This window comes from Protopterus annectens, chromosome 1.part1, assembly GCF_019279795.1.
Source record: "Protopterus annectens isolate FY-2018-M chromosome 1.part1, PAN1.0, whole genome shotgun sequence".
NCBI lineage: Eukaryota > Metazoa > Chordata > Ceratodontiformes > Protopteridae > Protopterus > Protopterus annectens.
In genome coordinates, this window is record NC_056726.1 from 764,327,183 (window position 1) to 764,354,007 (window position 26,825).

General features: G+C 43.9%; 1 protein-coding gene across 1 annotated transcript in view; it reads left to right on the forward strand.

Moving 5' to 3' along the window:
- DCAF12 (DDB1 and CUL4 associated factor 12) overlaps nt 1-26,825 on the forward strand; it is a 1,353,454-nt gene that overhangs the window by 377,917 nt on the left and 948,712 nt on the right. The window contains exon 3 of the mRNA XM_044078016.1: nt 19,911-20,123. Within this exon, the coding sequence (XP_043933951.1) occupies nt 19,911-20,123 (213 nt within the window). The remainder of the gene's footprint in view (nt 1-19,910; nt 20,124-26,825) is intronic.

Sequence of the window (26,825 nt, forward strand, 5' to 3'; positions counted from 1 at the left end):
AGGAGAGGGTTGTCTGTGTACATGAGGCAATTGCTGCATTGCCCCAAGATGCCCAGAATCATCAGGTAGACAGGAGAAAACACTGGGAGCTGACCCTTAGACATGCCTGGATAGGTGCTTATTTGTTAAGTACTAGAAACTGTTTTCCTCTAGACAGTGGGGAAAGTTGAGTGCTGTAGTATTTTGTAGCTTATTTAGTGCTTACAATAAGTTCTGAACAAGTGCTGAGCTCAAAGAAACAGACTTGAGTGCTGAAACAAAAAAGCTGGCTAGTTCTAAGAAACAAAATTAAGCTAGAAGGCTTCCCTCCAACACAGAAAGGCTTGGGGGGCTTAGAAGCCCACAAATAGTCCTGGACACAGCAAATCTGTATCCAGACTAGACTACCCACAGGAAAGGAAGGAAACAAGCTTATAAATGTTTTTTTTTAAGTGGAAAGAGAGAAAGGAGGAGCAGAAACTAAGCTGATTGGCCTTCTCAAATGTTCTCCCTGTATTAGGTAGAATGAGGTAATAACACTAGACTGGGAGGAGGGTCCCAGATCAAATTTACAGTAGGAGCGGGCAACTGCAAAGCCACCAACTATAAGAAACAGCATACCAATAGGGAGAGAGGGTGGGAAACAAACTGCAGAAATGTTTCTCACAGCAGAAAAGCAGCAGTGAGCCTTTAAATGAAAGTTTTAAACAGCTAAAGGAGCCTTTAGAGAAAGCTTTTATCTGCAAACAAGTTATCAGGATCAAACAAACCCAACAGATGCTTAATAAAAGTGGACAATTTCCAGTTAATACCTCACACACAGTGAAACTAGCTAGACAAATATACAGTAGGCAAAGTGCTATAAATAACTCAAAGAAATAAGCAAAAAAAGGGGATACTTAATGTTATATATTATAGATCCGAGTTTGCTCAGTGTCCTTCCTTCGTTTAGCTCAGTGTGAAATGGCAGAAACGCTCACAACTTAACTTCTTAGGTAACTGAAAGTTGAAACCTGAGACCACTTTTAAGAAGAAAAAAAAAAGCTCAAAAGAACCAATGAGGTGCTTCGTCTAAGCTGTAGTCCAGGTGACCTCAGTCAGCCAATGACCTTAAACAGTTCTCTCTCACTGAAATGCCTGATGGCTTTGTGCATAATTTTGTGTGTTATTATTAAGTTAATAGGTTGTGGGGGGTATTGGGTGTGTGCGTGTGTGTGTATTTTTGTTTGAGGGTTTTCAATAAAACCAAAAGTTCTGCAAGATGTGACATAGTCTCAAATAGAGATGACAAGAAACAGTTGTATAAAAGATTAACCCGCCAAACAGTGAATGATTGTAGCACAAAAGTTGGAGCTAGACACTTAACAAAAAAGCTGTTATACAGAAAAAGTCTGAATAATAATCTCTCAAGAATATGATTATTTCTATAATGTCTTTAAACGTTCATGGTCTCACAGTTATATTCAAAAAAAGAGAGCAGTGGACTATATTAAAAATGTAGAGTGCAAATAGCTGTGCTACAGGAGAGACACGTGGAAAAAACTGAACATGTGAATTTGATAAAGAAAGGTTTTCAGCATGTTTCTTCAGCAGAATATCTGGGGCAAATGAAGAGAGGAGTACTTGTATTATAACTGCAAGAAGAGCTCAAATAGTAATAGAGGAAAAAAAATAATGGTAGATTTGTAGTACTAAGGGGCTACTGGCAAGGGAGGCTGATTACAATGGAATGTGTTTATATTTCACTGAAAACTGCTATAATAGAGCTAAAGAAAATTCTTGGTAAAATAATCAGCTTTCAGCAAGGAATATTACTTGTAGGTGGGGAATGGAATTTGAGTTGCAGCAGTAAAGATGTGTCTGGTGGACCCAGAAAGGGAAATATAATAAGGGAGGGTAGATTTTTAAAGAAATTTATGAAAATATTTGGCATGGAAGATGTTTATTCAGTACAAGGAATTCATCGGGAATTTGCACATTATTCTCCAAGATACAAAAACTGGTCTAGGCTAAACAGAATTTACATTTCACAGGAACATGTGCATTTAATTTAAGGTCTTGATGCACACCCAATACCTATTTCAGATTGTGTGCCAGTAATAACTAAAATAAAAACACAGGGTAATGAAATAAAAATGAGACACTGGGGCTTTCCCACCTATCTGTTGAAAAGAAAGGAGTTTAAGGAATGGGTAGTGGAAATTACTCCGGAACTAATAGAGAAAGATGGAAGCTTCTTCTGAAAATATAGCTATAGGGAGTGGGATAAAATTAAAATGGAATTTAAAAATAGGGTGGAAATAGAAGAAAGGGAGATATGGTTAAGAAGCAACAAGAATTATTTACAGGGACTGACAAATATTCAAGTATTGCAAAATAGGGGGAGTCTTACAGAACAAGAAGAGGAACAACTGCAGAATGCTAAACAGAAAATAAAGACTACATTGATAATATGGTTATGTTTAGAAAGATTGCCGTTATCCAACTGTTTTAGATGATAACTCTAGAACATAGAAAGTTTTAGCGCAATGACTCGGATAACCGAAAGTAGAAAGGGCTGTCACCAAACTTAGGGAGCCTGTTACAAGGAAGATAATTACAGATCTGAAGTAGTTTACTTCATTTGGTCTTCAACCTGTGGGAATACGGAGCTGTATCGAGTCCGAGCTGGCAAATATTGCTAGCATCAGCTCTGAGCTCCAGACTCCTCCCCTTACCCATAATACATCTCCACTGCCTTCCATCCCCAGATCTCGTTTGCCGCGATTTGTTATACATCGTGTCTTCAGAACTCCAGCTAGCAGTGGGTGATTTCTTACTGTAAGTTTTGAAAATTTCTTTTAGCCGATTTAGGTTAGTGTAGGTACCCTTTCTCCCCTCCCATCGCTTTGGCATCGAGTGTAGGTTTGCTTAGCTAGTTAGAGTAGTTTGTCTGTGGTGCCCCTCCCCCCTTTAGTGTTGTCTCTAGTCTAGTGTGGTGAGTGGGTGTGTAAAGAAAGAAAGTTTTTTGCCTGTCTTTTTAGGGCTTCTTTCTTTTTTTGTAGGATGGCTGAAAAGCTTATCTTTAAGCGCTCCCCAGCGGATGGCCACACTCTGTGTGTGTTGTGCTTAGGTGTTGCCCATCTTAGTGTGGATTGCTCCATTTGTGCGGGGTTCAATCCCCAAGCTTTAAAAGATAGGAAGGCCAAGTTGGTCCTCAGAGGTCTTCTGCCTGCTTCTGATCCTTCTTCCTTGTCTTCCAGCTTCTTTTCCACTGGCCTTCCCTCCCTCCCAGGCTGGGACTCAAACTCCTGCATCTAAGCCTGTGGCAGCGGAGCAGAGGAGAAGTAGAGAACAGGAGAGAGAGTTGAAGGAAAAGAGGAAGAGGTCCCCCCAGACCTTGCTTCCCCGAGCAAGTCAGCACGGATCCATGATTCCCTTTGGCTCCAGTCTCCAAGGTTCTCCCCGTAGCCAGAGGAAGCACATCCAGTCTTCCGGGCATCGGTTCCCCGACCCGCCAGGTCAGAGTCCATGGCCTCGTCACGGTCGACCAGCTCCTTATCGGACATGGATCTGGATAAGTTGCTTACTTATGTAATCTCTGTAAATAGTCTGTTTGTAATATGTAATGCTGGTATTATGTAATGCTGTATCTGCTTACCCTTGGAGCTTTTCTCCCCGGGCCTCTGCTGAAAATGGACATGCATACAGTCGGACTATCCCGGTCAACAAATGTAAAATAAAAATAAATAAATAAAAAATAAGATGATGAGGTGCTTTATCTGTACACAGATCCAGATGGGGGTCTTGCCAGCCCCCCTCCCTCTGGAGGGGGGAGTTTGCTTCCCTCTTTTCAACCCATTTCTCCTTCCCCGATCCGACCTTCAGTTTTGGAGGTTGGCCTTGGTCAGGCGGTTGGTGCAGACGGTCCTTGTTTCCTTGATGCCGACAGCTGCCTGGAGCATCTTGGATCCGACTAATTCAGATCCGAGCCGCTCTCGGAGCCAGAGCCTGGGTGTCGGATCCGAGGGAGTGGAACCTTTTCCATTGGCTCAGACATTGTCGGGCCAGGTTCCCTCCCTCGGAGCTCCGTCCACTTTGGGACCGGCTCCGATTCTCGGGTCGGACCTAGGGTGACTGGCCTCCTTATTAGCTTCCCAGGAGGTCCGCTCTTCTTCGGCGTTCGATGTGGTTGAAAAGGTCATCTCCATCAGATTGAGACCCCTGACCACCCCCTCAGACTCTGCCCCAACCCCCACAGCTCTGTCTGCAGTCCCCATTGCTTACCAGAGGGGCAGCTCTTGCTCATAGAGCCCCAGACAGTTCCCCTAGAGGAACAGATGGCTTGCGAGCACTCCCCTGAGAGCCCCACTTGAGATCTGCCTCACAAACATACATGCAAGAGGAGGCACTTTGACCCCTCCCCCCCGAGTCCCTAACCGAGGACACATATTTAAATGATGGGGAGGGCTCCCTAAGATCACCTCCTGAGGATATCTCCTTTGGAGACATTATGGATATCCTGCGCCAGCGGGGAGGTTGGTCTGCCCCCAAGCCCTCTTTGGATGAGTCTGTGTTCTTGGAGGCTTTCTGCACGGTCCCATCTACTTTCTGGGTGTCCCCTCCCATGGATCGTTTAGTGGATTTGATCACCTCACGGGTGTGGTAGAAACCAGATACCATGGAGCTGATCCCCAAGCGCCTCGATAAGGTTTAAAGTCCCCCCATTGACAGGCCTTCCTGGGATAAGGGCTCCCCAGTGGACACCATGGTGGTAGCAGCAGCCACAACGAGGGAACTATCTCGGGAAAGTTTCTCGGTCCACCCTCCTGACCGTGAGTCACGGATGATGGACCGCCTAGGGAAGCGGGCGTATGCTTCAGCTACCTTTTTGATCAGGGTGCTGAATTACTTGGAGGAGTCTCCACCCAAGTCTTGTGTTGCGGGAGGACAAGGCTTCGTTCTCTGTGAAAATGGCCACTCTGAATGCCGTTTCAAATACGTCCGTGCGACTCCTTCCCCATGCTACCGAAGGAGCGGCTAGGGCAGCTGGGTCCGCATGCCCATTAGGCATAACACCTGGCTCAGGTTATGCCAATTTACCAAATCCTTTAAGGCGTACTTTGCCAATACCCCTTATGACGACTTGACACTTTTCGGTAAGACCATCATGGAGACTCTAGTCCAGAGTGAGAAGGATGGGAAGACACTGTCTGCCATCGGGATCCACTTTTCTAACCCTCAAAGGTCCTTTTCCTGGAACCAGAGAGGGCAAAGGATGTGGTTCCGGAAATCTCAGTATTCCCGGGACACTCTGGGCTCCTCTTCCCCTAAAGGCAGAGGGGGTCCGCATAACTTCGGGTCTCGAGAACCATTCTCTGACCGACCTGGGCAGCAACCGTGAGGGGTTGCCCGGCTACTCTACTCTGGAGGCAGTCGGAGAACGATTGTGCTTGCACCCAGTGGCATGGGAGTCCATAACAATGGACCGCTGGGTGCTTCAGATCGTATTCAGAGGAATATTCTATCTCCTTCGTGGGTTTACCCACATCTCCCAAACACCTCCAAGAGGTTCCTCCACTTCCTGCTAGGGGCCAGTCATTATCAATTCGAGCCCTACCCTTTGGTCTCACCACATTCCCCAGGGTGTTTACCAAAGTGATGGCTGTTGTAGCGGCTCACCTGAGGCTTCAGGGGATTCAGGTCTATCAGTACCTGGACGATTGTCTCCTCACTGCTCCCACCAAGCGTCTACTTTCCCAAACCAGGGGTTACTTTCTGACACTTGCCTTGAGTTTGGGTATCACAATCAACACATCCAAATCGAACCTGTACAAGTAATAGACTACATTGGTGCCAGGATAGACACACTCCAGTGCAAAGTGTTTCTGACCTCGGAGAGAGTTCAAAACCTCAGGATGCATGTCTCCCTGATTTACCGTTCTCACCTCCCGGCAACGGAATCAGTGTTGAAAGCCCTAGGCTCGATGGCGGCGACCATAACTCTTCTTCCTTGTGCTCGGCTACACATGCGGATTTTTCAGTGGACTTTAGTGGTTCAGTGGTCCCTGTTGGAATTACCACTAGCCTATCCTATCCACCTAAGTCAAGTGTGTCGGTTGTCCCTCATATGGTGGATGAGTTTTCCGGACATTTTGGAGGGACGACCCTTTGTTCCAGCCCCGGCCCACACCACAATGACCACGGATGCCTTCCAACTCGGGTGGGGGGGGGGGCATTGTTCGGGCAGGACAGTCCAAGGCCTGTGATTTCCCCCATAGAGATCAGCTTGCATATCAATGTCCTAGAGATGAGGGCGGTCCTTCTAGTGTTGCAGGCCGTTTATGCCTTTCTTCCTCTAGGGACGATTGTCATTCAATCAGACATGTCTGTAGTCTGGTACATCAACAAATAGGAATGGACCAGATCTTACCCCCTTTGTCGCGAGGCCATAAGAGTGTGGGAATGGGCGTTCTCCACCGTTTGCTTTCTCATCGCAACTCGCGTTCCGGGACAGTCCAACATTATAGCGGACAGGCTAAGTCGGACCATTCTCATGCCTTATGAGTGGTCTCTGAATCTGTTAGTAGCGGAACATATCTTCAGCGAGTGGGGTCAACCTTGCTGCGATCTCTTCTTATCTCCTTCCAACGTAAAGTGCAGCAGGTTTTTCGCTCTGAACCCCCTGCCGGGGGGAGTCCCCCAGAGACGCTCTAGTTCATGCTTGGCCTCCTGGTATTCTGTATGCTTACCCGCCAGTTCCTTTCATTCCAAGGTTTCTGCAGAAAGCTTGTCGACTGGGGAGCAAGGTGATCCTCATTGCCCCATTCTAGCCTCATCAGGTATGGTTTCCCTTCCTTTGGTTTCACCTTCTGGCTCCACCTTGGATCCTAGATCTCATTCAGGATCTGATTTCACACCCGTCGGGGGTGCCTCATCCGAGTCTGGACAGCCTGAATCTCACGGCTTGGCTGCTCCAGTTCCCATGATTGCTAGGACTCCTGGACTTTCCTCCTCATTTAAGTCTATTTTGGTAGCTGCTCATAAGTCTTCAACCAGAAAGGTTTATCGCAGCAAGTGGAAACGTTTTTCTTTCTGGGCCTCTCAGAGGAGTTTCGATCCTTTCACGGCTCCTGTTTCTGCTATTCTTGATTTTCTAGCTGATATTTTCCAGCATGGAGCTAGTTCTTCTATTGTCAAAGTTCAGTTGGCTGCCATTTCTCATTTTCATGTGGGTGAGAATTCTGCATCCTTGGCATCTTCTAGACTGTGTAAAGACTTGATCAAAGGCACCTTTTTGCTGCACCCCCCCCCCCCCACGGTCAAAGATCCTGTCCCCCTGTGGGACCTTACTATAGCTCTGGTCGCTCCGCCTTTCGAGCCTGCCGCTACTGCAGATCTAAAATTTCTATCGTGGAAAACAGCCTTTCTGGTTGCTATTACCTCTGCTAGAAGGGTTTCAGAATTACAGGCCTTGTCCATCAAACTTCGTACATGATTTTTCATAAAGATAAAGTTTCCCTTCGAACCAACCCGTCTTTTCTTCCTAAGGTGGCGTCACCAGTCAATATCAATCGGACTATAAATTTGCCTGTGTTCTTTCCCAATTTTACCAACAGGATAGAATACAAGCTACACATGTTGGATGTTCATATACAGTTACGATTCTATTTACACACGAAAAAATTTTCGTAAATCTGATCAATTGTTTGTTTCATTCTGTAGACCCTTTTTGGGCAAACCTATTTCCAAGGTCACTATAGCTAAATGGATTTCTTCGTGCATCCTGCAAGTCTGTAAGGACAAAGGCATGTCTCCTCCAGGTCAGGTTAAAGCTCATTCCACTAGGTCCATGGCTACGTCTGCAGCTTTCTGGTCTAGAGTGTCTTTGGATGACGTTTGCTCTCCAGCTACTTGGTCCTCATCTCGAACATTTATTTCTCATTACAAATTGGATTTGACTTCTAAAAGACCAAATGAAGTAAACTACTTCAGATAAAGAAGTTATGTACTCAACATAACGTTCCATCTGAGTAGTTGTACTCCATTTGTCTTCAACTGTCCCTCCCTCCTTCCCCCGAATCTTGGCGCATGTTCAGCCTGCAAGTATAGGTCACAAGTATGTTATCAGGTCAGGTTCTAAGTATAAGTTCAGCAAACTCGATCTGGGGATGGAAGGCAGTGGAGACGTATTATTGGTAAGGGGAGGAGTCTGGAGCTCAGAGCTGATGCTAGTTAGTAATATTTGCCAGCTCGGATCCGATACAGATCCGTATTCCCACAGGTTGAAGACAGATGAATTACAACTACTCAGATGGAACGTTATAGTGAGTACAGAACTTCTTTATCCTGTAGAAGTATTAGAAATATTTTGGAAATTCTATGAAAATCTATGTAAAGCAGAGAAATGTGAAAGTCTTGAAAAGTTGCAAATGGAATGTGTATGAAAGAATTAAATATACCTAGGCTAGAGGGAGAGGAGGCTCAGTTACTAACAGGATAGGAGGAGATGAGATAAAAATGGTGATGTATAATAACTAATCTGCAGGAAAGTCCCCAGGATTAGATGGTATTCCTGTGGAAGTTTGGAGGCTAGGAGGGAAGAAACTGATGAAGGTTTGGAAGGTTTTGTTTAACAGTATTTTAAGTGGAGGAGAAGTACCAACCTTCTGGAAAAAAGCGGTAGTGGCTGTAATACCTGAAGAGGATAAAGATCTATTAGATCCAGCTTCATACAGGCTCATTTCAATACTAAATCATGATTATAAAGTGTTTGTCTGTAATGGCTAAAAGAGTGGCAAATGTGATGCCAACATTGATAGAAATAGATCACTGTGGTTTTGTGTAGGGGAGGCAAACATTTGACAACATAAACAGAACAGTGGGTCTTGATGCAGAGAAAGCAATTGACAGAGCAAGCTGGGATTTTATGAGCAGAGCAATGGAAGCAATTCCATTCTCTGGTAAAATTATAAGGTTGGTTAGGAGGATATATGAAGGATCGGAGGTGAAAATTCAAGTGGGTGGGGTCCTGTCTGATAATTACTGCTTTAGCAGAGGAACCAGGCAGGGGTGTCCTCGCTCCCCTTTGTTATTTGCATTATATTTAGAATCATTAGAACCACTGGCAAAGAAAATAAGGGACACAGTAATTCAAGGATATAATTGGTATGGTAGGAGACATTACAGTGTTATGGAACATATTGAGACCGTTTCAAACCTTTTCAGGACACAAAATAATGAAGCAAAAACAAAAGTAATAGTGGTAAATTATGTACCTACATACAAACTGGTTAAACAATATGCGTATTTATGACGACAGGATAAAATTACGTGTTTAGGGGTATGGATTGAAAATAATTGGTGTGGCAGCTAAGGATATGTGGGAAGAGACTAAACAAGAGAATACAAAAACTGAGAAATAGAAGCTCTGTTATTGATAGTAAGATAAAAGCAGTTAAAATGTTTTTAGTCCCGTTAGTCTTATATACAGGTCAGGCATTTTTGTCAACTCGAGGAGAAGTTGTGATTAGCAATTAATAAAGAGCTGAAGGACTTTATCTAGGAGGGGAAGATGGCAAGAGTCAAGTGGGTTAAGTTTATTCTTCCAATAGAACAGGGTGGATTGGGATTACCCGAGTTAAAGGGCTATTTCAGAGCAACACATTTAAGGCTCCTATACATAGCATAAGCAGAAAACTATAACTTAAATTGGAAAGAGGAGATGATGAAACAGGGGAGAGACTGGGATTTTGGATGCAGACCTTTGAGAACAACAATAATCATACCGAATATTATATTCATAAAGTAGCAGAAGGTCTTCTAAGAACTAAGCCATCACTGGATTGGAGAAAGGAGAGTCTGCCGATAGGGATGACTGCAATTAAGGATACAGACAATAGGCAAGAGGAGCTGGGAATGTATTGGAGAAAACTGGCAAAGGAACCAAGGTGCTGGGAGCAAATAACTAGAGAGGAAAAGGTAATAGGATGGTAAGATGCCAAGAACTTTTGTACTGCAGGCTGAAGATAGCCTTCCATATCAAACATTGATATCAGAGTATAGGCAAAGAGAAAAAAATGGGAGGGGGTCCTAAATGAAAGACCAACACTGGTAGAGCTTTTAGTAGAATCTAGAGTAGAAGTTGAAGGAGTTAATTAGTAGAGTGGTTTACTATTAGCATTTTGAATCTGCTTCGGTTGACCTTTTAAAATGTCGACTCTAAATGTGGAATTCGAAATGCCAAAAAGTAAACCAAAGCGAAAATGAATGCATCCACAACCATGGTTCGTTGTATTCAACATAGCAGGAGGTGACATAACTCACCTCCTGCTATGCACATTAATGTACCATTAAACTGTACAGTCAGCGGTATGTTACTTCTACTGTATGCCCACTGCACATTAAAAATACCAATTCCAAGATCGCACTTCAATGAGGAACTGGGCTAATTCCCTGTTCCTCATTGAACCTTGATCCCCATGCACATTGTCGAACCCAAATGCTCGAATTACACTACCCATTTGCTGTAGTGTAATCGACTGATTTAGGTTTGACATTCTGCCTACTTGAAATCTCCTGGTCGACAGATGCAGTTTCAAGGTTTTCAGTGTAAACCTGGTAGTAGAGCATATAAAATATTGCATGATGACTGTAAGAATCAATCAAAGGAGGTTTACTAAGGATTGGGAAGAAAGATTAGATAAGCAATTCACAAAGAAACACTCGGGGGATATGTGTTTGTCTCCCAAATATGCAACAAAATCTAGATGATTTCTGATCTTTTGCTTGGAAGTGCTTAGATAGGTATTTTTGTACCCCAAGCAGACTTCAAAGAATTTTTCCTCAGGTAGACAGCAAATGTTGGAAGTGTGATAGAGCAGAAAGAGGTAACTGGGAACATATGATGTTCATCGTGTTTCACTGTTGCAGTCATTACACTTGGGTTATCCTGCTGGCAGGCTACCCGCAGTCGGCCCGAATTCCAAAGTCCTGGTCCGGCTTCGGTTGCTGTCGACTCTTCCCTGACGTCAGTGCGCCAGAGGTATAAAAGATGCAGCCGATGCCGTTTTCTTCAGTCTTTCTTGCCGCGCAGTGCCCAAAGCAAAAGCAGGTCGCAAGTGCCGGTCGGCCGACTCCTGAGATTTTCGATATTGAATTTCAGATCCGAAGTCTTCAGTAAAGCTAAGTACCCCATTGGGTAAACTTTTTTCTTGCTCCAGACCGATGTCAGAAAAAGTTAACAGTTGTATTTCTTGTGGGAAGCAAATACCTCATAAGGATTTTCATTCTTACTGTATTCCTTGCCTAGGCCCTGACCACAACGTTGCTAGTTGTCGGTTTTGTGCTAGATTTAACCAACGCACTATTAAGCGTCTGGACGATTTTGCTTTTCATTATTTTGGTAGAAGGTTTAACTATATAATGCCGTCCGGAACAACCGACGACCGGAATTAGTTGGCAGACTTAAAGATTCTCTAGAGACTGCTGTGTTGGCGATGCTAGGTGAGCAAGTTGCAGTGACTAGGGAAATTATTTTTTTGAACCTTGATACAAACTCGGAATTGCCTAGATAGAGTAAGGCCTTGCCTGAGTCTAATTATGATGGCTGCCGAAAAAGCAATTACTAGAAAATGGAAATTTAAGTGTAAACCAACTTTACTAGAAGTAGTGAAGGTAGTAACAGAGTTAAAACAATTGGAACTAGGATCTTTATAAAAGGGTAGGAGCAAATTATGTAGGAAAAAATGGGAACTGTGGGACTCGGTACATGCAGAGGAGAAATGGGGTAGAACGAGGTATAAAAGAAGGCCGAATTTGGATGAGCTATGTAGTGGTTGACTAACAATAATCGGATATGTTAAAAGTGATGTGTAATGGTCACAGCTACAGTTGTGTCACACTGTTTGCAATGTATAAAGTTTGCAACTGAGAATGTGTCACTGTGGTTTATTGTCATTTATACAGGTTCATAGATTAGTACTAGGCTTACTGGCCGTGGGTGCCATTTTAAGCTTAGCCAGTTACCTCTTGTAAGTCTATAAATGTAATATGGCCTGTGTCATATGTAATAATTTAATAAAAAATGTTTCTTTTTAAAAAAAAAAGGGGGCATTAAAGTTCAGGGTCTGTAGAACAAAAAAATGACAGACAAAAGCACAGAAATGTCAGAGAGATGACTGTAATAACTGCTTTGGAAGACTTAAATAATCTTTGTTCTTCAGGATCTCTGTCAATGCAGATACCACCACAAGTGATGTTACATAAACAAGGCGGTAAGATATCTCACCCCTGTGCAGACTTGCTTTGATCTCCTAGGGCTCCAAGGATATTTCAGCTTAACCCTCCATGCTTCATACATTCTTTCACAGCAAAACATAATTGCAGACAAGCTGAGCAGGACCAGGACAGAACATCATTAATGGAAGCTGCAGCCGTGGTTCTTCCAGGAGTTGATCTTTAAGGCGAGGGGTTATCATGCCTGACCATTTGGAAGATCTGAAAATAAATATATTGAATAAGAGAAACAATATAGCTAAACCCTACTTCCCTGGTAACAGTTCTGCTCAACACAGTAATATTACTAGGAAGAAATACGAGCATTTACGCTATGAGACAACGTATAACAGGAGGACGAGATGTTAAAAATATTTTTAGAAACTGGAGTCTACTAGCCTGTGTACCAGAGATTATGAATATTATTGGTGATAAACCCATTTTTTCCTATAGAAACTGTAATAGTTTGAAGAAAAACCTAAGTTATAAAGACTTACAGTTGAAAAAGAATAGACCAATTAATAGAGTAAGGACATTTCCATGCCATAACTGTTCATGCTGTTCTGATATACTGTCTGATAATGAATTTATACACCCCGTAACCAGGAAAAATGTCTTTAAATCATCAGTTGCATGCAGTACTAGCAACATTATCTACATTGCTACTTGTGTAGAATGCACTACATTTTACGTAGGCAAGTCCAAATGTAGGTTGAAAGATAGAATTATTGAGCGCAAGTCAGTCATCAGGAGGAAGGTGAACACCAATGAACTAGCAAAACATCTTGAGGATATTAACTCTAAGCATACATTTAAATTCCATGTTATGAATGTTATATATTCAAAGATTAGAAGTGGTGATATTAATAATGGTCCAGAGATGAGCGAGTATGAATGGAATAACACTACTTCAGGTAGATGTTAAACCGGGAGTTAATGCTAATATAAGTCTTAACCCAGTATTGAAAAAGAAACAAATGGGTTTAAGAAAATAGCTGGAATTAATTTTTATAATTTTTATCTGCATATGTATTTTTTGTTATATTATGTATTCTATATGCTATAAGTTGATACTCTAGATTTTAAAGGCCATACATTTAAGAAGAAATTTCTAGTTTAATGAGTTGTGTCATGTGATTTTATACTGATAGTATTTAAATGAGGCTGAAGAAGGACACAAGTCCGAAAGCTGTGTGGCCTTGTGATTTGGATTAATTAAAGACTGTTTGGATTTTATTTCTACATGTCAGGTATTTCCTTTCACTGGACTTGTACTTGCTTTGAAAGCCAGATGAGCTTCAGAGAACAAAAAAAAGGTGCCTAGCAATACTGGGTGTAGGGGGGTACCTTGAGCATCAGTTGGAATTCAGTGGACACTGATGTATAAAACCATTATTGTCTTTCTTAGGGATACTGGAACAGTTGAAGATATGATTGGGAAAGAAGACAATATAATGTGTGCACATCCAAATGTTATGATCTGTTGGACATTGACCTTTTCTTGACATTCTGCTTTTAATATAATAATCTTAGCTGTAACTCCCACCATAGTTCACATAGTGTAGTTTGGTCCTAGTGTAAAGAAACAGTTGCATTGTATGGAAGTAAATACGTAGGTATATGTACATGCCAAGACAAGATGTGTATCCATCTGAGAAATACCATTGATATGAAGCAGTGTGTAAAATAGTAATTTCTTAATTTATATATTTACCTATTCATAAGGATTTTCACTGTTCTTTAATGCCTGTGCATTTTCTTATTATAGGTAGCTTCTTACTGTGGATGTTAATCAATGTGAACTGTAGAGCTGCCCAGACTGGGTTTTTACATTTATTTTTTATTATTATTTTTATTTTATTTTATTTGCAGTTTCTTTACCAGGACGGTCGATTGGGCCACGAGGAGCTCTATGTTCTTCATGTTTCACTGTTGCAGTCATTACATTTGGGTAATCTGCTGGCAGGTTGCCCTCAGTCGACTTGATTAACAAAGTCTTGGGTCCTGCGTCGGTTGCTGTCCCTTCTTCCATGACGTCGGGTCGTCAGGGGGTATAAAACATGCAACCGACGCCATTACATCAGTCTTTCTTGCCACGCAGTGCCCGAAGCAGAACCAGTTCGTAAGTGCCGGTCGGCCGACTCCTGAAATTTTCATTTTCGAGTTTCATAACCGAAGTCTTCAACTAATCGCTAAGTACCCCGTTGGGGAAACTTTTTCTTGCTACTTACTGATGTCAGTAAAAGTTAATAATTCCATTACTTGTGGGAAGCAAATACCTCATAAGGATTTTCATTTGTACTGTATTCCTTGCCTAGGCCCTGACCACAATGTTCCTTGCTGTCAGTTTTGTGCTAAATTTAATCAATGCACGATTAAACACCGGTATATTTTTTCTTCTAAATATTTTGGCTTAAGATTTAATTATCCAGAAATGTCATCTGTTAGCAATCCAACTACTGGAATACCTAAAAAATGCAAAGAAAAAGACAGACCGTTGAGATCCAAAACTGATGATGGCACTTCTCCTAAGCCAGTCGCCAGTTCGCCGGTACTCAGTGAGGCGCTTTCGCAGCCCCTGATACCCGCTACTTCTGATTCGCAGGCCTCTACTGAGACCCATTCGGAGTCCGGTATGCCACGCAATGCTTCAATTATGGAACCCACGGATGTCTACCTTAGATGGGTCTTTAGCCACTGTGCAGGCACCGGCTTCTGAGGGTGTTTACAGGCCTACAGATTTGTATATTAGACCAACTCCATCTTCAAAACTAAGGCCAAAATCTAAGTCTATGTCTAAAATACTGACGCCTAGGTCACATGTGCAGGCCCCTATGCCTAAAACAAATCCAAATGGCTGAAGATTTAATTACACTGATCAGGGGTAGCTAACCCCCTCCTCCTAAGAGGCCTAGACAAGACATTAATTATGAATTTTCTGAACAGGATTCCATTTCTTCTGACTCTTCTAATGACCAGGATTTGTCTATTCCTACTTTATGAGGACTCTGATGCAGAAGATTCCATTCCTTCTGCTTCTCCCCCTGAGGATTTTTCTTTTGGGGAAACTTTACATACCTTAAGGGAACATTTCCATTGGGAAAGTCAGGATTTCTCTGAATCTAAAAAGAGACTTAGGGATTTTCTTCTTCTTCCTCAGCATAGGCCTTTGGCTACACCTCCTGTTCTAGACATTGTTGATGATGTTTTTTCAGAATCTGGTATGGCTCCTGATTCTCTGCCTCCAGCTCCTAGTAAGCCAGACAGATACTACAGGGTTCCAGACTCCCACAAATTCCTTTTCAAAAATCCTATTGCTGATCCTGAAACCATTTCTCAGGGTCCCAAGGGCATTAAGGCCTCTACTGCTAAAAATCCTACCCCTTCTGATAGAGATTCCAGGGCACTGGATAGATGGGGTAAGAAGGTTTACACTTCTGCAACCTTGGCAATCAGGGCTTTAAACTGTCAATTTCATATGCTTAAATAGCAACAGCATATCATGGGATTACTGAAACAGAAAATTGTTAATTTCTGACCGTGTGGAAAATAAAGATTTACAGGATTTATTACATTCAGCTGAACAAGTTGGAAAACATACTTTACAGTGTGGTTTTGATTCCTTGGAGGCCTCTTGGAGGGCTGCTGTAACTGGCTCTGTGCTGTGAAGGCATGCTTGGCTCAAAGAGCAAACTTTGCCTGACCATGTTAAAGCAAAAATGTTGGATGCTCCTTTACAACAGGACTGTCTCTTTGGTAGTAAGACTGAAGAAGTGTTAAAAAGATGGAAGATAAAGCTAAATCTATGCAAACTGTGAAAGATTTCTTACAACTGCAACCTCCAAGATTTAGTAGACACTGGCCTACTAAGAACTGGTCCTTTCCAGTACCTTTGAGAGCCACTCAAGTCAAATCCAGACATTCCAAAGGCTCCAGGTTTCAGTCACAAGTTACTTTTAGAACCAAACAATGGGGTGCCTCTATTTCCAAATCTGTAAACAACAAGTTACCTCCCTATGCTAAACAGTCTCAATGACTTCCCTCTACACTCACCAAGTGCGTACCTCTTAGCCGGCCCTTTGGGGGGAAAGCTGGCACTTCATGCAAAAAATTGGCAACTTATTACCCAGGACAAATGGGTTTTAAATATAGTATCCCGGGGATACAGATTTCATTTCCACACGTTGCCAATCCCAAATGGATGGCTAGAACTGCCCCCAAATCAGTGGGCAGAGGCACATAAACAAGTTCTGTCCCTCATGAACATGGGGGCTATTCAGCCGGTACCAGAAGCGGAAAAGGGACAAGGTTTCTATTCAAGACTTTTCCTGGTACCCAGGAAAGACAAATCATGGCGTCCAATTCTGGACTTATCCATTCTAAATACATTTCTGGACATTGTAAAATTCAAGATGCTGACTCTTCAATGGTTACTACCTATGCTAGGCAAAGATGCCTGGTTGGTAACTCTACACTTAAAAGAGGCTTACCTGCATATCCCAATCAGGGAATCTTGCAGAAGATACCTCCACTTCAAAGCAGGCTACTTGCATTACCAGTTCTCTGCACTGCCCTTTGGCTTATCTACTATGCCCAGAGTCTTCACAAAGTGCCTGGCACCAGTAATTGCATTTTGCAGGCAAAGAAATATTCAAATTTATCCATACCTGGACAGTTGTCTAATTCAGGCAGAAAACAAGGACATTCTTCTAAAGCATCTGGCGTTTGCAAAAAGGGTTCTAACTTGTCTAGGGTACACCATAAATGAAAATAAATCACAACTGGTACCCCCTCAAAAAATTGCATTCTTGGGTGCAAGCTTGAATACAGCTGCCCAGATGACTTACCTTATGCCAGAAAAGCAAGTTCAATTGATGACTTACTTCAAACAGGTGGCCACAAAAACCCAGTTATCTGCAAGACAAATTCTGCAGGCCTTGGGGTTCATGGCCTCCTGCATTCTTCTAATTCCATATGCAAGACTGCATATGTGGAAACTTCAGTGGTGCCTAAAAGTTTATGGAGTCAACATTGTCACAGCCTGGAAACAATGATTCCTATTTTACCTTGCCTGCTGCTAGAGTTCCTATGGTGGGCAGAGGCCTGCCACCAAAACAAGGGACTGCCATTCACTCCAACCCCTGCCACACAAACCCTAACAACAGACGCATCAGACTATGCTTGGGGGGGGGGGGAGCTCAACTGGCAGGAAAGTGCATTCAGGGCAAATGGAGCCCAAATCAAATGCACCTACATATCAATCAGGAGGAGATGCTAGCTGTACAGAATGCTCTGACAGCCTTCAAGAACTACCTTCATCCAGGACAACTAATGATACAGACAGACAACACCACAGTTATGTGGTACATAGACAAGCAGGGGGGTTACACATTCCTACCCCCTTTGCAGACTAGCCATGGCATTGTGAAACACTGCCTTGGCCTATCAGATACAACTACAAGCTCAATTCCTGCCAGGAAAGCTAAATACTCTGGCAGACCTAAGCAGAAATCGTACGGACCCACACGGATGGAAATTGGAACCACAAGTTTTTACCATGTTGACATGCAAATGGGGGAACCCAGACATGGATCTTTTTGCTTCACCCCACAACTATCAGTTGGACAAATTCTGCACAAGGATTCATCACAAAAAATCTTGGAAAGTGGATGCTCTATCATTCAACTGGAAAAACCTATCAGTCTATGCCTTTCTCCTTCTGCCTCTGCTCTCCAAAGTCCTACTAAAAGTCAAACAGGACAAACCAAGAATGATTCTGATTGCTCCAGACTGGCCTCGCCAGCACTGGTACCCACTCCTGCGCAATGTGTCACATCTTCCTCTGTGGCACCTGCCTCAGACACCTTACCTACTGTCTCAGCAGAACTACAAAATTCTTCGCACTCCGCTCCAAACTTTGAATCTTGCAGCATGGCTAATCAACTAATTTCACCCTAAGCAAACCAGTGATGGATGTCATTTTGGAGGCTAGAAGGCCTAGTACTAGAAAATCTTATGCTGACAAATGGAAAAGATTCTGTGCCTGGAACCAGTCACAAGGAATAAGCAGAGCAATGCCCAGTATTCCTCCGATTCTGCAATACTTAACTGAGATGTTTCACAAGGGCCAATATTTTTCTTCCATAAAAATCCATGCCTTTGCCATTTCAGCTCATTACAACACAGCACCTCCCCTCTTCTCTCATCCTCTACTAAAGCAGTATCTCAGAGGGGCCAAAAATTTAAGACCTCCCAGGAGAGCACCAACTCCTGCATGGGACCTAAATTTTGTTTTGGAAAAACTCACTCTTCCTCCTTTTGAGCCAGCTGCTACTGCAGACCTAAAATTTCTCTCCTGGATAACAACTTTCCTTTTAGCAGTCACTTCAGCTAGAAGGATTTCAGAATTACAGGCTCTTAAGGCAGTGGAGCCTTTAATTATTTTTTATCCGGACAGGGTGGCTCTCAGGACCAATCCATCTTTCATGCCTAAGGTGGTATCCAGTGTGGCTCTTAATCAGACCATTTATCTGCCAACTTTCTTCCCCAATCCACAGAACAAGGGTGAGCGGATTTTGCATTCATTGGATGTACACAGACAGCTTCGATTCTACTTAAACAGAACGAAATCTCTAAGAAAATCTGAGCAACTATTGGTGAGATTTGCTGCAGGGGCAGAGGGAAAAGCTATTTCAAAGCAGACTATTTCCAAGTGGATAAGCCATTGCATTTGTTTTTGCTACATGTACCATGGTAAACCTATCTCCAAGTGGATCAGGTCTCATTCCACCAGAGCTGCATCTACTTCTGCAGCCTTTCTCAGAGGGGTTCCTACCAGAGACATTCTAGAAGCTGCTTACCTGGAGCTCAGTTCATACGTTCACCAAACATTACCATTTGCCTCTCTTCTCTAAATCCAGAGCTGGCTTTGCCACTGCTGTCCTACAGGGCCTTATAGCTGCTCCTAATGCTGTATAAATCCATCCTCCCAACCATAGCTTTGGGATTCTACCCAAGTGTAATGACTGCAACAGTGAAACATGTAGTACAGTTGTGTACACTTACCATAAATGTAGATGTTCGAGTGTATTCACTGTTGCAGTCCTGGTTACCCACCCCCAGGCCCCTGTTTGTCTCTTACTACACCTCTACTTTCTATTACTATGCTTAAAAGCCTTTTTGGTGTATTTGGTTTTGTTTGGAGGTATATTTTTTGTGTTTTAAATTATATACATATATATTTTTTTGCTCCCCATTTGGGGGCACCTGACATCTGGGGCAAGAAAAGCTGATCTAATGGTGTCGGCTGCATGTTTTATACCCCTGATGACCTGACGTCATGGAAGAAGGGACAGCAACCGATGCAGGACCCAAGACTTTGTTAATCAGGCCGACTGAGGACAACCTGCCAGCAGATTACCGAAATGTAATGACTGCAACAGTGAATACACTCGAACATCTACATTTATGGTAAGTGTACACAACTGTACTTTTTCAGTGGAGTCCTGGGAAGAAAAGCTCCAGTAAATTAAACAAATGCAAGTTAATTAGAAAGCAATTAACAATAGATAGTACAGTAATACAGGTAATAAATGGCATTAGTGAAATGCAAGTATGATTTAATATATTGACAGGGGCATTAACTTTTTTTTCCCTCCCTCTCATTCTTTCTCTAGTTGTTTGTGGTCGATGTTCTCAACAGTCAGATTACAAAGGTTCCTATGCTGAAAGATCATGAGCCACCTGTTGATTCATTAGACCAGTTAGGGTGTGGAATTCATGCAATTGAGTTAAATCCATCAAAGAGTCTGTTGGCTACTGGAGGAGACAATCCTAATAGCTTAGCAGTGTATCGTTTGCCCAAACTTGATCCCGTGTGCGTGGGAGATGTAAGTAAATCTTTCTTTTGAGCACTGGAGTATTGGCAGGCTTGGAATTAAGTGATATGTTATTTCTTACTGTATGCTAAATATAAAAACTCCACAGCAATTCTGTCTGTGCTACTGTCCATGTTTGCCTTCCTAAAAATGTAGTCTTTAAATTTTAATTTTTGCTTTCTGAGCTCTCTCTTTGATTTTGGTATATTCGTCTTCGCTTTTGTTATATTCTCATTTACAGTGGATGTCTTCAGACATTGCCATATGTTTCATATTCCATGCATGTCTTTTTGAGGTATTGGTTATTTTTACTGTCTGATTCTGAGATACTGTTTTTGTTTTATGTTCTAAATATGATATGATTTATATGCCGTTTTGTTACTGATTTCTGCTAATGTGCACATATTATTTATAGTTTTAGTAGCATTCATTTTATATATTGAAATTTGTTTTATTTAGTATGTACTTCAGCTATTTTTTCCTTAATTTTTGTGTAATACTTTGCATACTTAAATCTCATTCATTTTCTAAAGTGCATTGTGATAACAGTACAATAAAAGCTGAATCGAGTAATAATCCAGAGCATTTTTTTTTTCAAGAATGAAAATACAGTTAGTCTTTGATAACGTGTGCTGTTGATTTTCTACTGTATGTGGGTATACCCACTTTGTATAAAATGTTTTTGTGTGTATATTACATCAGTATGATAGACTATTGGTTTTATCCACTTTTGTGTGTGACAGCTGCTAATTTGGTTGAGTAACCAAGTTATCTGTAATACATGTATAGTATTTACATGCTGTGTCTCTAATTTTATTTTGCTTGTGTGAGCCTTGGTCTGTTGTGGGGTCAGGGATTACAGAAATGCTTTGTTTTGGGCCTTGGGATGTGTTTTGGGGTGTGTGTCACTGGACATTTGTGTTAGTTAATGTTTTTGTGAAGGGCAATTTTCTCCTTTCCGCACTGTTGTGCGATCTCAAAGGTGGAGTATATTTATTTAATAGTGGAGGTCCAGTGATCGGCAAGCCCCCTTTCAAAAATACTTTTTTTGTGTGGTGGTGGTCGTCAGGAGTCTATTTGTTCTGAAGTAGTTGACTTAATTTGTTCATCAACCTGTGGGTAGTCTGATGGAATCTGAGACTGCTGCTTCACTAGCATCTGCTCCAAGCTCCTCTCCTTACCTGTAATGCCCTTATGTCTTCTTCCTTCCTTCCCTCGGATCTTGTTTGCTGCTGAAAAGCATAGCATCATGGTCGCTGAGCTCCAGGCTTATTGTTGGGTAAGTGTCGCTTTTTGTGTAGATTCTCCTTCTCTTCCCCTTTTAACCTCCCCTACCTTGCATTGTGCGTCATGTTAAAAACAAAGTTTGTGTGTAGATCTTTTGTGGTAGTTCTTTCATCCTCTGTCACCCCTAGGGATTTGTGTGTGATAGCGTGTGTGTCTGTCTGTGTGTGTGTCTGTCTGTCTGTGTGTGTCTGTGTCTGTCTGTGTGTGTGTGTGTGTGTGTGTGTCTGTCTGTGTGTGTGTGTGTCTGTGTCTGTCTGTGTGTGTGTGTGTGTGTGTGTCTGTGTCTGTCTGTGTGTGTCTGTCTGTGTGTGTGTATGTCTGTGTGTGTGTGTCTGTGTGTGTGTCTGTGTGTGTGTCTGTCTGTGTGTGTGTCTGTCTGTGTGTGTGTCTGTCTGTGTGTGTGTCTGTGTGTGTGTGTCTGTCTGTCTTTCTCTGTGTGTGTCTGTGTGTGTGTCTTCGTAGGCGTGGTAGATGCTCCTAAGCCTGTCTTCAGGAAGTGCACATTATGTGACCACAAGCTCTCTCCAACTGATGGCCACACTCTGTGCGTGGTGTGCTTAGGTACATCACATTTACTGACAGCCTGCTCTGTTTGTGTGGGCTTTAACCTGAGAGCCCTTAAAGACAGGAGGGCTAAGTTAGTTATGAAGGGTCTCCTGCCAGCTTCGGGTACGGCTGTCCCTGCTACTACCAGCTCGGCCGTGTCTGTGGCCGCTACTGCTTTGTCCCCTTCCCAGGCCCCTAGGACTCAACCTGCTGTTTCCAGGCCTGTGGAGGGGGATAAACCTAAGAAAGACAAGCCGAGGAAGAGGTCGCCTTACCGTTCTGCTCCTGCGGGTCCACCTCCCAAGATCAGGACTCCCCCGAGGCCTAGTACTCCTTGGCTCTGTTCACCCAGATTTTCTCCGGAGCCGAAGGAGTCTAGACCGTACTCTAGTGCTTCCCACCACCAGCAGGCCAGTGTCAGTGGCATCTTCTTTGCACTCTACGCGCAGTTTGTGAGGGTGAGATGGATAAAATTATCTGGAAATTTATACGCTCCCAGATCCAGTTGGGAGTCTTGCCAACCCCCTCTCCCTCTGGAGTGGGGGGGGGGGGTTTCGCATCCCTTTTTTACACCAGCTGCTCCTTCTCCAATCTGACCTATGTTTTTTTGCCCTTGGAACCGAGAGGTCTTGGGGTCAGGGGGTCAGTGCCAACGGTACCCAGTACCTCGATGCTGGCCATTGCCTTGAGTGTGTCGGATCCGACTAGTTTGGATCCAAGCTCTCGGAGCCATAGCCTTGGGGTCAGATCCGAGGGGGTTCTGTCAGCTCCAAGTTTTTTGGAATGCAGTCTACCCCTTGGCATCTCGGCTCCAGGGGGCTCCTACTCCCTCATCGGACCAGAGGAGAGTGGCCAGCTCTTTGGTAACCTCGGGAGCTCTCTGTCCTTCGGTGTTCGACGTGGTGGAGAGGGTCCTCTCGAGTGGGTCAAGACCTCTGACCATTTCCTCTTCCGATTCTGCCCCGAGGCCCTGGGTGCGGCTCCAACCATTTTGTCCTCTTTGGGACAGAGTATGCCTGATTTGCCCCATTTAGCTCCCATCGGAACACAAAAGGTGGTTTGTGAGTCCCCCTCAGAGAGTCCCACCGAGGAGGTTCCCTGCAAACAGTCATGCAAAAGGAGGCACCTGGACTCCTCTCCAGAGTCCCTTACAGATGATACCGAATTGGAGGAAGGGGAAGGCTCCCCCAGATCACCCCCTGACTATGTTTCCTTTGGGGACATCATGGAACTTCTCCATCAAAGGGGGGGGGTCCTCCCAAAAGCCAACCCCCGACTAGTCTGTGTTCCTGGAGGCTTTTGGCATAGATCCATCTACTTCCTGGGTGTCCCCTCCCATGGATCTACTTATGGACCTCATTACATCTCAGGCATAGAAGGAGCCAGACACCATGGCCTAGACGTCTAGATAAGGTCCTTACCCCCCCTGACATGACTAGCTGAAGTAAGAGGTCTTCTGTAGACGGGATGGTGGTGGCAGCCACCACAAAGAAAGAGCTCACTCAGGAGCGCTCCACAGTCCATCCTCCAGATCGAGAGTCAAGGACTATGGACCACCTAGGGAAGCGGATCTATGCTTCAGCTACCTTTTCTATAAGGGCGCTGAATTATTTGGCACATGTTATTCGACTTCAGCGGGATCTGGTCAAGGAGGTAGCGGAGTCACTCCCGGAGTCCATGTTGCCGGAGAAGAAACAGGCCTTCTCCACATGGATGGTCACTCTAAAAGTGGTCTCCAGTATGTCCACGCACCTCCTTTCTCATGCTACAGAAAAAGCAGCAAGGGTGGCCGGCTCCAGCGTTGCCATGAGACAACACACCTGGCTCTGGCTATGTCAGTTCTCTGAACCCTTTAAGGTGTCCTTTGCTATGATGGTTCTTTCCTGTTTGGGAAGTATGTGCACGAGACTCTGGTCCAGAGTGAATAGGATAGGAAGACACTGTCTGCCATCGGGGTCTGCCTCTCTTCCCGTCAAAGATTCTTTTCAAGGAATTGGTGAGGGACAAAGAAGATGTGATTCTGAAAATCTCAGTACACCGGGGACACTCAGGACTCGTCTTCCCCCAGAGGTAGAGGAGGTTACGCTAGACGCCAGCCCAGAGTCAGAGGGGGTCCAAGGAATTTTGGGTCTCGAGAATGTTTCTCTGACAGGACTGCATGGGTTCCTACTGTATTATCGACAGCTTAGGTTGTCGAATGCTTAAACATCCGCACCCAAGCATCGAAAGCTTACAATAGCGAATGGGGATTTGCCCTTTCCCCATTGTAGAGCAATCTCAGAGTTGGTATATTTAGTTGGGGGGTGGGCGGCACAGTCTCTCACATTAGGGGTGGGGGGGCAAACCCCCCCCCCAATATGTTTGGGTATGTTTATTTTGTTTACGGATGGCCACACAAATTCTTTCCCAAGGAAATAATTAGATTATGTGGCCATTCTCTATTGTAAGCTTTCGAAACTTAGGTGTCGATGTTTTAGGATTCGACAACCTAAGTTGTCGATGATATGATATAGATGGGGCCCGCACAGCAGTCCTGAGAGGTTGCTCAACTGCTCTTCTCTGGCGGCAGTTGGGGGTGGTCGTCTCTCGTTACACCCAAGTGAGTGGGAGTCCGTTACAATAGACCGTTGAGTGCTACAAATTATATCCAGAGGCTACTCCATCCCCTTCTTAGTCACCTCCTCCCTGAAGACACCTCCCAGACGTCCCACCCACGCAAAGGGAGGTGGCAGCTCTCGAAATAGACCAGCTGTTAAAGAAGTGAGTCATCCAACCTGTCCTCTCAGATTAATCCGGATTGGGCATCTATTCCAGGTGCTTTTTGGTGCCAAAGAAAATGGGGGATTTAAGACCCATTCTGGATCTTTCCAACCTAAACCTGACAGTTGCCAAGGAAAAATTCTGGATGGTCACTCTGCAGTCCATCCTGCCCTATCTGCAGGGGAACGAGTGGATGTGCTCAACAGATCTCCAGGATGCATACTATCATATAAAGATGAACAGACACTCCAGGAGGTTTCTCCACTTCCAGATAGGGGCCAGTCATTACCAGATGTTCATCGTGTTTCACTGCTGCAGTCATTACACTTTGGTTATCCTGCCGTCGGCCTGAGTTCCAAAGTCTTGGTCCAGCGTCGGTTGCTGTCGTCTCTTCCCTGACGTCAGTGCACCAGGGGTATATAAGAAGCAGCCAACGCCATTTTCTTCAGTCTTTCTTGTTGCGCGGTGCCCGAAGCAAAAGCAGTTCGCAAATGCCGGTCGGCCTACACCTGAGATTTCAAATTTGATTTCAGAACCGAAGTCTTCAATAAAGCTAAGTACCCCGTTGGGGAAAATTTTTTCTTGCCTCAGACCGATGTCAGAAAAAGTTAATAATTGTATTTTTTGTGGGAAGCAAATACCTCATAAGGATTTTCATTCTTACTGTATTCCATGCCTAGGCCCAGACCACGACGTCACTAGTTGTTGGTTTTGTGCTAGATTTAACAAACGCACTATTAAGCATCGGTTTGATTTTGCTCGGCATTATTTTGAGCGAAGGTTTTAATTACACAATGCCGTCAGAACAACCAACGACCGGAATGCATAAAAAGCGCAAAAATAAAGATAAGGAAAGGCTTCCGAGGTCCAAAACTGACGACGAAGCCTCTTCTAGGCCAGTCGCCGGTTCGCCAGTTTTCAGTGAGGCACTTTCGCAGCCCCTGACACGCGCTACCTCAGAACCACAGGCCGCGTCCGACTCCCACGTGGAGGTGCCTAGGCCTCTGGAGCCTCAAGGTGTTGGGCCAACGGAGATTAACCCTTCAGATGGGTCCGGAGCCGCTGAGCAGGCATCTGCTTCTGAGGGTGTCTTCAGGCCTACTCAACTTATCATTACAACTACAGCCAAGACTAAGCCTACACTAAAGACAAAGAAGCAAGTGCAGCATTTACCTGGACAGGCCTCCATGCCTAAAAAACAGATGCTCAAGATGGCCGAAGACTTGATAACTTTGATCAGGGGTTCCCATCCCCCTCCTGATAAAAGGCCTAGGCAGGATACAGACTATGATTCCTCGGACCAGGTTTCAATATTTTCTGATTCCTCTTCAGCCCAGGGATATTCTTTACCCCCCTATGAGGATTCTGATACTGAAGAATCCATTCCTTCAGCCTCTCCTCCTGAGGATTACTCTTTTGGGGAAACTTTACATACCATGAGGGAGCATTTCCATTGGGAGGCCCAGGATTACTCAGAATCCAAGAAAAGGCTCAGAGACTTTCTTTTGCTGCCTCAGCACAGGCCCCTTGCTATTCCACCAGTGTTGGACATTGTGGATGATGTGTTATTGGAATCTAGTTTAAACCCTGATTCTTTACTCCCAGCTCCAGTCAAGCCAGACAGATACTACAGAGTCCCTGACTCTCACAAATTTCTTTATAAAAACCCTGTTGCAGACCCAGAAACTATTTCCCAAGGTCCAAAAGGGGTTAAGGCTTCCACGGCTAAGAATCCATGCATGATAATGCAAAAATGGGGTGCCCGGACATAGATCTCTTTGCCTCACCACTGAATTGCCAACTACAAAAATTCTGCAGAAGGACTTATCACACACAAGCATGGAAAGTGGATGCTCTTTCGTTCAGCTGGAAAAACCTAAGCGTTTATGCCTTCCCACCACTGCCTCTCCTTTCAAAGTTACTCCTAAAAGCCAGACAAGACAAACCACAGATGATTCTGATTGCTCCAGACTGGCCACGCCAGCACTGGTACCCAATCTTAAAGAACTTAGCTCAAGGTCCACCTTGGATTTTGCCTCAAATTCCACACCTTCTGACTCAGCAAAACAATCAGATACTGCACAGTCAGCTCAAAATGTTAAACCCGGCTGCATGGAAGAT